General features: G+C 37.8%; 1 protein-coding gene across 1 annotated transcript in view; it reads right to left on the reverse strand.

Moving 5' to 3' along the window:
- Positions 1–10147: 10147 nt before the first annotated feature.
- LOC115225442 overlaps positions 10148–12158 on the reverse strand; it is a 119938-nt gene continuing 117927 nt past the window's right edge. The window contains exon 10 of the mRNA XM_029796402.2: positions 10148–10652. Within this exon, the coding sequence (XP_029652262.2) occupies positions 10525–10652 (128 nt within the window). The 3' untranslated portion in view covers positions 10148–10524. The remainder of the gene's footprint in view (positions 10653–12158) is intronic.

Consider the following 12158-nt stretch of genomic DNA (forward strand, 5'->3'; position numbering starts at 1 on the left):
TATATATATACATATATACGACAGGCTTCTTTCAGTTTCCGTCTACCGAATCCACTCACAAGGCTTTGGTCGGCCCAAGGCTATAGCAGAAGACACTTACCCAAGGTGCCACGCAGTGGGACTGAACCTGGAACCATGTGGTTGGTTAGCAAGCTGCTTACCACACAGCCTCTCCTGTATACATATATACGACAGGCTTCTTTCAGTTTCCGTCTACCGAATCCACTCAAGGCTTTGATCGGCCCGAGGCTAGAAGTAGAAGACACTTACCCAAGGTGCCACGCAGTGGGACTGAACCCGGAACCATGTGGTTGGTTAGCAAGCTACTTACCACACAGCCATGATGATGATGATGATGGTCGTTTTTGCTGTAAAGCTGTTTTCAAATGTGTTAGGCATCAGCAGCCTACATCAGTCATTATTGTTTAATCATCATCCATCAGCTCATAATGAGTTATTTCCCACATATCCCCATCATACACTCAGAAGAATCTTCCTTGGGTGAAGGCCACTTCTGGACTGCTGAGTAAGCTCTTCACCGTGAGCGAATCACTGATGTTCTTGCTTAACATTATGGTAAAGGATCCATTTTTCATCCAGTAATGATTCTATTGTGGAGGCACGTGGCTTAGTGGTTAGGGTGTCAGCACCGTGATCATAAGATTGTGGTTTCGATTCCTGGACCAGGTGACGTGTTGTGTTCTTGAGCAAAACACTTCATTTCACGTTGCTCCTGTCCACTCAACTGGCAAAAATGAGTAACACTGCGATGGACTGACGTCCCGTCCAGCTGGGGAACACATATGCCATAGAAACCGGGAAACCGGGCCCATGAGCCTGGCTAGGCTTTAAAAAGGGCACATTTAGTTTTTCATTTAATGATTCTATTAAAAAATAGCCCTACAGCTCATGAATGCATAATGATGTACAACAGTAAACATGTTGTCAGAAGAGGGATCATGCAGGACCCTTTTTCCAACCTTTCATATTTCACCAATCCCTTTTAATTCATGATGAATAGGGGTAAGGCTCAGGCTGAGCCCATCCTTAGTTGTCAAACTGTAAGTCAAGCTTACTTCAACAATGGCTCCCCATGCAGCAGGATTCGACCCTTTTCAGCCCCCTTCTCTTGATTCCTCCAGTAGACTGGAATCCCCATTTCTGAATCATCCTCTCCATAGTCTTTCAGTCACTATGCCTTGTGAGTGGATTTGGTCGATGGAAACTCAAAGAACCCCATCATATATATGTACATATATGTGTGTGTTTATGTTTTTTAATGTAAGCATGCGCAGGAGTGGCTGTGTGGTAAGTAGCTTGTTTACCAACCACATGGTTCTGGGTTCAGTCCCACTGCATGGCACCTTGGACAAGTGTCTTCTGCTATAGCCTCGGGCCGACGAAAGCCTTGTGAGTGAATTTGGTAGACGGAAACTGAAAGAAGCCCGTCGTATATATATATATATATATATATATATATATGTGCGTGTGTGTCTGTGTTTGTCCCCCTAGCATTGCTTGACAACCGATGCTGGTGTGTTTATGTCCCCGTTACTTAGCGGTTCGGCAAAAGAGACCGATAGAATAAGTACTAGGCTTACAAAAGAATAAGTCCCAGGGTCGAGTTGCTCGATTAAAGGCGGTGCTCCAGCATGGCTACAGTCAAATGCCTGAAACAAGTAAAAGAGTAAAAGAGAAAACAGACCAATAGAATAAGTACTAGGCATCCAAAGAATAAGTCCCGGGGTCGAGTTGCTCCATTAAAGGCAGTGCTTCAGCATGGCCACAGTCAAATGACTGAAACAAGTAAAAAGTAAAAGTATGCCCAAACAAGTCAAATGCTTACACAGAGCAGGTTTTACAGCCACATCATCCAAAGCGACCAGGTGAAACCGGGCTTGCTACACTTGCTTTATTCCCTTTTACAAATTCATCAAGAATAACATTACGCGTATTTTCTTCGCTTGGAGGGATCATGGGACCAGTATAACAACTACAAATTTGATAAAATTAGCAAAATCTGAAAGGTAAGGAACTCCTTACAGTGTGTCCTTCTGCTATACAACATATTGCTAAACATGCCAGTGAAAACAAGAAGACATTCTACTCCAGCCATGTTACACCTCTTTTACTCTTTTACTTGTTTCGGGCATTTGACTGCGGCCATGCTGGAGCACCGCCTTTAGTCGAGCAAATCAACCCCAGGACTTGTTCTTTGTAAGCCCAGTACTTATTCTATCGGTCTCTTTTCTCTTTTACTCTTTTACTTGTTTCAGGCATTTGACTGGGGCCATGCTGGAGCACCACCTTTAATCGAGCAAATCAACCCCAGGACTTGTTCTTTGTAAGCCCAGTACTTATTCTATCGGTCTCTTTTCTCTTTTACTCTTTTACTTGTTTCAGTCATTTGACTGCGGCCATGCTGGAGCACCGCCTGTAGTCGAGCAAATCAACCCCAGGACTTATTCTTTGTAAGCCCAGTACTTATTCTATCGGTCTCTTTTCTCTTTTACTCTTTTACTTGTTTCAGTCATTTGACTGCGGCCATGCTGGAGCACCGCCTTTAGTCGAGCAAATCAACCCCAGGACTTATTCTTTGTAAGCCTAGTACTTATTCTATCTGTCTCTTTTGCCAAACCAATGCTGGGAAGACAAACACAAACACACGCATATATATATATATACATATATATACGATGGGCTTCTTTCAGTTTCTGTCGACCAAATGCACTCACAAGGCTTTGGTCGGCCCAAGGCTATTGTAGAAGACACTTGCCCAAGGTGCCACGCAGTGAGACTGAACCTGGAACCATGTGGTTGGTAAGCAAACTACTTACCACACAGCTACTACTTTGCCTTCATTTGCCAGTTCTTCAAAGAACCCCCGCTTTCTCAGGTGCTGCTGTATTATATGGCCCATATATCAACTACTTACTTGGTAACAAAGAAGTACGCACAGCTATGATTATTGTCATCATCATTATTATTGTTGTTATTATTATTATTATTAGCGTCAAGGTGGTGAGCTGGCAGAGTCATTAGCATGCCAGGCAAAATGTTTAGTACCATTTCATCAGTCGCTACATTCCGAGTTCAAATTCCCTCAAAATCAAATTTGCCTTTCTTCCTTTTGGGATCAATAAACAAGTACCAGTTGAGTACTGGGGTGGGAGTCAATGTAATTGACTTACACCCTCCCCTGAAATTTGTACCTATAGTAGAAATGATTATTTTAATCTCTACATCTATGCTTGCATGTGTCAGATGGAAAATCTAATGTATTCAAACTTATATATATCAATATTCTATTGGTCTCTTTTGCCAAACCAATGTTGGGAAGACAAACACAGACACACAAACACATATATATATATACGATGGGCTTCTTTCAGTTTCCGTCGACCAAATGCACTCACAAGGCTTTGGTCGGCCCAAGGCTATTGTAGAAGACACTTACCAATTCTTGTGGTTGAGTCCCTTTGCGGATCTATATCTAGCGTAAGAGCGTCTACATAGTGGATCCTCTCTCATAGTTGTGTATATATATATATGGAGAGAGAGAGAGAGAGAGAGTGATTGATAGATTTTTGTGTATGTGTATATGGATATATGTGTATCAAGTTTTGTGTTTCAAGCTTTAGATAATAATTCAAACAAATTACATATGAAAGTTAGTCCTTCATCAAAATATATCCTAACAAATTCTATTATGTGACACCACACGGGCAATTTTACAAGGTACTGCCATGAGGGCTTTACACCACCAGAAGGATCGATCTTAACACTTCTGCTTCAGAGTACAGGCTTTCTTGAGCACAACAAGGTGCCAAGGACTCAATCCAAATGTGGAGTATTCTCTGGTACATTACCACTCTGATTTCCAGTACTCAGAGTTACTCATTTCCGATTATCAGCTGTTTGGATACTTTCTGAAATATGAAATAAAAGTTTGAAAACACTTATCCTTATGTCCTTTTGCTTTAAAGCCTTTGTGAACGACACATGCAAATACAGCTGCTTCAAGGTTATATTTTGCATTCCATTTCTGGTTCTCATGGTTATCGTTGGCGCCCTTTTGTCTCGGGAGACTATGGAGTTGTGCATAAACTAATCCAGTCTGGTTTTTGCATTTCATGTCCTCTCCAGTTTTGCGCAGGCCTGCACTAGATGTAAGAAAATCCTGAGTAGCACAACCGTCCGGATTCCTCTTTCCACCTTGCTGGCATAGTCCAAAGTGGTGCGAAGCATTATGTTTGGCACCAGCTTGGTTGCAGGAGCTGCCGGAAGAGTGTTGAGTTGAACACTAAACCACCTACAGGGCTCCACTCCAGATTTCTTTGAAGGTTGTCTCCTTTCCGTAACCCTGGATAGGGGCCCATTCCGAGTACTGTCAGCCGGCGCCAGCTGAGCCTGGAACTCGTGTCAGCCAGGGTCGTCTCTCCCTGAAGTAGTGAAGAAAATCGCTACCCACTATCTCATGGTAATCTATATCAACAAAAGCAAAATTCTGTCTGTCTGTTCGGACCCCTGTATCTCAGTCTACATTTGCTCTACATAAACATATTATACCTTTTGGGAATCAGAATGATCCCAAGATTGAAACCTGCCCTTCATTCTGTTCTTGAACATCCATCATTGGGATCTGACTTAAAAGCATTTGGGTTGCTATTTCTAGCAGGTAAAGCTTGGCTGATTCATGTAAAAACACCCACTACACTCTCAGAGTGGTTGGCGTTATGAAGGGCATCCAGCTGTAGAAACTCTGCCAGATCAGATTGGAGCCTAGTGGAGCCTTCTGGTTCGCCAGACCTCAGTCAAGTCGTCCAATCCATGCTAGCATGGAAAGCGGACGTTTGTCTGATGATGTTAAAGACCAAGAGTGAGAGAAATGACATTTGCTTCGTTAATTTTATGCCAAGATAAGAACTTTGGAACAAATTGGCCAACAGTTGGAATTCAACTTGGAACTCAAACAGTAGAATGATTGCATTAAAGAATCAATTCTTCTCCATCCTTAATCTCTGATCAAACACCACTAGGGGCCTATAGTCATTAGAGACATATTATGGTCATGCTATTTAGCCCACTTTAGTTTGGGGCTGTAGGCCAAATTATCCTTCCGCAAGAGTAAAAGTCCACATTGTGTACAGCCTTCAGACTAGTATTATTATAAATGTTATAAGCTCCATACACTCAAAATCCTGAAACTGTTTGTGGTTTAAATATGGGATGGAAGCACTCCGTCGTTTACGACGACGAGGGTTCCGGTTGATCCGAATCAATGGAACAGCCTGCTCGTGAAATTAACGTGTAAGTGGCTGAGCACTCCACAGACACGTGTACCCTTAACGTAGTTCTCGGGGATATTCAGCGTGACACAGAGAGTGACAAGGCCGGCCCCTTGAAATACAGGTACAACAGAAACAGGAAGTAAGAATGAGAGAAAGTTGTGGTGAAAGAGTACAGCAGGGATCACCACCATCCCCTGCCGTAGCCTCATGGAGCTTTAGGTGTTTTCGCTCAATAAACACTCACAACGCCCGGTCTGGGAATATGAAATAAAAGTTTGAAAACACTTATCCTTATGTCCTTTTGCTTTAAAGCCTTTGTGAACGACACATGCAAATACAGCTGCTTCAAGGTTATATTTTGCATTCCATTTCTGGTTCTCATGGTTATCGTTGGCGCCCTTTTGTCTCGGGAGACTATGGAGTTGTGCATAAACTAATCCAGTCTGGTTTTTGCATTTCATGTCCTCTCCAGTTTTGCGCAGGCCTGCACTAGATGTAAGAAAATCCTGAGTAGCACAACCGTCCGGATTCCTCTTTCCACCTTGCTGGCATAGTCCAAAGTGGTGCGAAGCATTATGTTTGGCACCAGCCCTACCACTGGGCCATTGCGCCTCCACGGTTTAAATAATGCTTTAATGTAATACTTGAAAGCAGTGGTTCTCAAACAGGGTCCACATGGCTCCTGAGTGTCCATATAAGATTTTAGGAGATCCATGTAAGAAAACAGTAAATTGGGGATCCAATAGCATCTTAGGGCCCCTCAAAAAATTTTGCTTTGGGTGTGTGTATTGGTGTGTATTGCAAGAAACAGCTGGGTTTATTTCTCTAACATTTTACAGAGTTCTACCAACACAAGTTTATGGGTGAAAAATTAGTTTTTAAACATCAAATGGTTATGGGAACCCACCAGAATAAAATGATAAACAAAGGGGGTCAATGCAAGCGAAATAGTAAATTGAGGATTTGGTGTAGTATTTTAAGGGTCCATGATAAATCTTTGCTTTTTACAGGGTTCCACCTTCACAAGTTAATGTGAGAAAGCAAAATAGGAATTTGGAAAGAAATTTCCATAAAACTAGTTTTTAAGTATCAAAAGGCTATAGGGGTCCACCAGAACAAAATATTAATCAAAAGAGGTCCACATGTAAAAAATAGTTAAATGGGGATCTGTGGTAGTATTTTATGGGTCCACTCTCGGAGTTGTTGGCATTAGGAAGGGCATCCAACTGTAGAAACTCTGCCAGATCAAGACTGAAGCTTGGTGCAGCCATCTGGTTTAAGGGTCCACTCTCGGAGTGGTTGGCATTAGGAAGGGCATCCAGCTGTAGAAACTCTTCCAGATCAAGACTGAAGCTTGGTGCAGCTATCTGGTTTAAGGGTCCACTCTCGGAGTGGTTGGCATTAGGAAGGGCATCCAGCTGTAGAAACTCTTCCAGATCAAGACTGAAGCTTGGTGCAGCCATCTGGTTTGCCAGCCCACAGTCAAATCGTCCAACCCATACTAGCATGGAAAGCGGACGTTAAATGACGACAATGATGATGATGAAAAAATTGGTACTTTAGTTGTATTTACTGCAAGAAGCAGCTAGGTTTCCTTCTTTGATGTCTTACTGACACAACCGACACAAGTTAATGGGTGAAAAGCAAAACAAGAATTTTGAAAGAAGTTTGTATAAAACTAGTTTTAAACATTGAATTGCTACAAGGGTCCACCAGAATAAAATCATAATCAAAGGGGTCCATAGATAAAAAATGGTTGAGAACCCCTGTTTTAGATGTATGTATTGGTATGTATTGCAAGAAACATCTAGGTTTCTTTCTCTAACAGTTTACATAGGACAACCTACACAAGTTAATGTGTGAAAAACAAAAGAGGAATTTTGAAAAAAGGTCCTATAAAACTTGTTATTAAACACCAAATGTTTATGGGGCTCCAGCAAAATAAAATAGCAATCAAAGGGATCCGTAGATAAAAAATGGTTGAGAACCCCAGCTTTAAAGTAAAACATGGGCATAAATTGTTTTTTAATACAGTAATCTTTATATATAAAACTGAAGTTGTGTGTGTGAGACTCTGTCTCCTCCGATTTAGATTCCTAACTACTCCCACATTTTGCGGTGCAGTTTAACCAAAAGCGGGTATCTTATAGTCGTGATTCATATCGAGCCCTTCTGGGTATTAGCGCGTTTACATTGAGTCTACGATTTAAAAAAAAATTTACCATAACTTTTCCACATTTTTAATGATTTTTGCTCAGTTTATGTAAGGGAAGTAACTTTCTAAAAATGCTTATATAGTTATTTCCCTTACAAACCAGAGCATCGCCAGGCAATACTGCTAGTTAAAAGTATAACTGTAAAACATTATTTAAACGTAAGACATTTGCAGGACTTCACACATAAGATGTTTGTAATAGTATTACCACGAAAACCAGATACAAAATCAAAAGTATAACCTTGAAGCAGCCATTTTTTTGCTACTTGTCGTTCACAAAGGTTTTTTGAACAATAGAGCATAAAGATCAGTGTTTCCTTCAAACTTCCATTTCAAATTTCAAAAGCTTATCCAAATGGGGAATATTTCAAGAGAAAAGGAAGATCAATTTACCAGCTGATGATCGGAAATTAGTAACTCAGGGAAATGGAGCCTTTCAGTAATAATGCATGTGTGTGTGTGTTCTTTTATCTTTTACTTGTTTCCGTCATTAGAATGTGGCCATGCTGGGGCACTGTTTTACTCTTTACTCTTATACTTATTCCATTCATTTGACTGCAGCCATGCTGGAGCACCACCTTTAGTCGAGCAAATCGACCCTGGAACCTACTTTTGTAAGCCTAGTACTTATTCTATCGGTCTCGTTTGCTGAACCGCTAAGTTACAGGGACGTAAACACACCAGGATCAGTTGTCAAACGATGTTGTGGGGGAAGGGGGACAAACACACACAAGGGCTTCTTTCAGTTTCCATCCACCAAATCCACTCTCAAGGCTTTGGCTGGCCCGAGGCTATAGTAGAAACACTTGCCCAAGATGCCACCACGCAGTGGGACTGTTACTTATCTATACATAATAAAAGATCTTGTCTGTGTGTGTGTGTGCCTGTTCTGTTTTTATGTATTTATGCTGTGGAATATAAACATGACAAAATTAGGCCAGCAACGTTTCCTTTGAAACTTGAAGAAAAAAGTCTTGGGTACTACTTACACCTATTACACTATTTTTTTTTTATGACAGGGTCAAACGCTTTAGTTTAACCGAGCCAACTGGGAAATACAAGCAAGAAAAGGAACTTAGTTTCTCTACATAAGCTGAAATATAAAATTAAAAAACTATATTTTTGAATATTTTACTGAAAATGTACTGAAATTTTTTTTAATTCCAAAAAGTTAAAAAGTTTACGAGTGGTTATATGGGGTACTTAAACGAGAATTCCACCAAAAATCAAATTTTCAAATTAATTTTTTTTAATAGCATAAATGTTTCTATGGGGATAAAAATATTCAAAAACAATACACGTTAGAACCAACTGGGAAATACAAGCAAGAAAAGGAACTTAGTTTCTCTACGTAAGCTGAAATATTAAATTAAAAAACTATATTTTTGAACATTTTACTGAAAATGTACTGAAATTTTTTTTAATTCCAAAAAGTTAAAAAAGGTTATGAGTAGTTATATCGGCTACTTAAATGAGAATTCTAACAAAAATCAAGTTTTCAAACTAATTTTTATTAATAGCATGAATGTTTTTATGGGGATAAAAATATTGAAAAACAATACATATTAGAAGCAACTGGGAAATACAAGCAAGAAAAAGGAACTTAGTATCTCTACATAAGCTGAAATATAAAATTAAAAAACTGTATTTTTGAATATTTTACTAAAAATGTACTGAAATTTTTTTTAATTCCAAAAAGTTAAAAAGTTTACGAGTGGTTATATGGGGTACTTAAACGAGAATTCCGCCAAAAATCAAAATTTCAAACTAATTTTTTTTAATAGCATAAATGTTTTTATGGGGATAAAAATACATAAAAACAATACATAGAAGAAACTGGGAAATACAAGCAAGAAAAGGAACTTAGTTTCTCTACATAAGCTGAAATATAAAATTAAAAAACTATATTTTTGAATATTTTACTGAAAATGTACTGAAATTTTTTTTAATTCCAAAAAGTTAAAAAGTTTACGAGTGGTTATATGGGGTACTTAAACGAGAATTCCACCAAAAATCAAATTTTCAAATTAATTTTTTTTAATAGCATAAATGTTTCTATGGGGATAAAAATATTCAAAAACAATACACGTTAGAACCAACTGGGAAATACAAGCAAGAAAAGGAACTTAGTTTCTCTACGTAAGCTGAAATATTAAATTAAAAAACTATATTTTTGAACATTTTACTGAAAATGTACTGAAATTTTTTTTAATTCCAAAAAGTTTAAAAAGGTTATGAGTAGTTATATCGGCTACTTAAATGAGAATTCTAACAAAAATCAAGTTTTCAAACTAATTTTTATAATAGCATGAATGTTTTTATGGGGATAAAAATATTGAAAAACAATACATATTAGAAGCAACTGGGAAATACAAGCAAGAAAAAGGAACTTAGTATCTCTACATAAGCTGAAATATAAAATTAAAAAACTATATTTTTGAATATTTTACTAAAAATGTACTGAAATTTTTTTTAATTCCAAAAAGTTAAAAAGTTTACGAGTGGTTATATGGGGTACTTAAACGAGAATTCCGCCAAAAATCAAAATTTCAAACTAATTTTTTTAATAGCATAAATGTTTTTATGGGGATAAAAATACATAAAAACAATACATAGAAGAAACTGGGAAATACAAGCAAGAAAAGGAACTTAGTTTCTCTACATAAGCTGAAATATAAAATTAAAAAACTGTATTTTTGAATATTTTACTAAAAATGTACTGAGCTTTTTTTAATTCCAAAAACTTAAAAAAGGTTATTAGCTGTTGTCATAAATTGATAAACAGACAGTTAATAGCTTTAAAATTTTTTAATTCTCAGTTATTTTAGCCAAAAGTTGTAGCAGAAATTTGAAAAGACATTTTGAAATGACAATAATTGTGTATATAAAAAATATGGATATAAATTCTTTAAAATCCAACTATGCTAATGCAGTCAGTGAAAGTCTTATTCAGGTAAACAGAATTATTTCTTCTTTTAGAGGAGAAATGTATATAAAAAAACACAAATTGTAGCATTCTTATACTGATAGGTAGTTCTGGAGATATTTGTGGCCGAAGAAAAGGACTCCGACAACGATTGCATTAAAGATGAATGCACCAAGAATCTTTCTGACAAGCTCAGGTGTACTTAGTCCACGTTTCGGATCTGCAATTGATGAACAATAAAATATATAGCTACATTTATATATTTGTTTTACAAGAATTTTGATGTGAAATCGTGTGTTGAAACAGATATTGTTGTATTTCGGAATGGTCATTTTGCCAGTTTAGCCAATAAAAAAAGAGATACAAAATACAAAATGGCTGACCGTTGCTAAGGAGAGATACACAAATAAGAAAGAAGAAAGCAAAGGACCACTGATGAGGTCACAGGAGTGTGATGAAAGAACTCTGGCTGAAATAAGATTAAGATTAATGTAAAAAATAAATAACACTGAAGCAAAGTAACACCAAATATATAGTGCGTGTGTTTTTATTGGCTAAACAGGCAAAATGACCATTCCTAAATACAAAAATATATAGCCTTTGTTTTTAATAAAAAATAGTAATATCTCCCAAGCTTGACCATTTTCATATTAACCTATTAAAAAATACTTTCGTTTCTGTTAAACAAATTCCAATTTAAAGTGATCTAAAGGAAAAGTCCCCATCAAAATTTCCAGTAACACTATGTTGCACACATTAGCTTGGTAATGACAAGGTTATTTTACTAAAATCTTCATAATTTTCAAAATTTATTCATACGGTCGGTCAGAACCCCCTTCGGTCACAACACAGACCATGGGATTGCATCTAGAATGTTACCTTCCTAGTCACAAGTCCGGGCAAGGTTGTTTATGGAAGACCAGCAGTCGCCCATGCATACCAGCCTCTCCTCTCCACAGCACTGATGTTATCCAAGGGAAAGGCAAAGGGGCCGATACAGCTTCGCACCAGTGACGTTGCAACTCATTTCTACAGCTGAGTGAACTGGAGCAACGTGAAATAAAGTGTCTTGCTCAAAAACACAACATGCAGCCTGGTCCGGGATTCGAGCTCACAACCTCACGATCGTAAGCTCGATGCTCTAACCGCTGAGCCATGTGCCTTCATACAAAAGCAATGTATTTCAACAGAAATATGGTAAGAAATAGGTTAACACACACCAGTATCCGAGAGGAGTATATCTAAAAGATTAGCTAATCCCCTTCAGATCAGTCCATGATTTAGAAGGGTTATATAAGATATGCAAAGGGGTTTTGACTTTCTTATTCTAGCACAGAAATGCAAGGTCAACAGATCAGTCCATGATTTAGAAGGGTTATATAGGATATGCAAAGGGGATTGACTTTCTTATTCTATCACAGAAATGCAAGGTGAACAGATCAGTCTATGATTTAGAAGGGTTATATAGCAAAAGGAAAGACAGGGCTTCTGTCAATTTTTGCCATTAATAATATTTTTCTCTTCAAATTCAACCTTCATGATTAACTGGAAAATGTCACTCATTTCTATAACAATTAAATAGTACAATTGACAGATAATCCTAGGTAATGAAACTAACTAATCCATTTCTTGAACTATAAAAATATCCCACCAGGGATTTTTATAAAAACTTATCAATTCAAAACAGAAAAGAAAATCTAAGACAGAAGCAAACCTTGAAATTGTC

Source organism: Octopus sinensis, linkage group LG27 (assembly GCF_006345805.1).
Source record: "Octopus sinensis linkage group LG27, ASM634580v1, whole genome shotgun sequence".
Classification (NCBI taxonomy): Eukaryota; Metazoa; Mollusca; class Cephalopoda; order Octopoda; family Octopodidae; genus Octopus; species Octopus sinensis.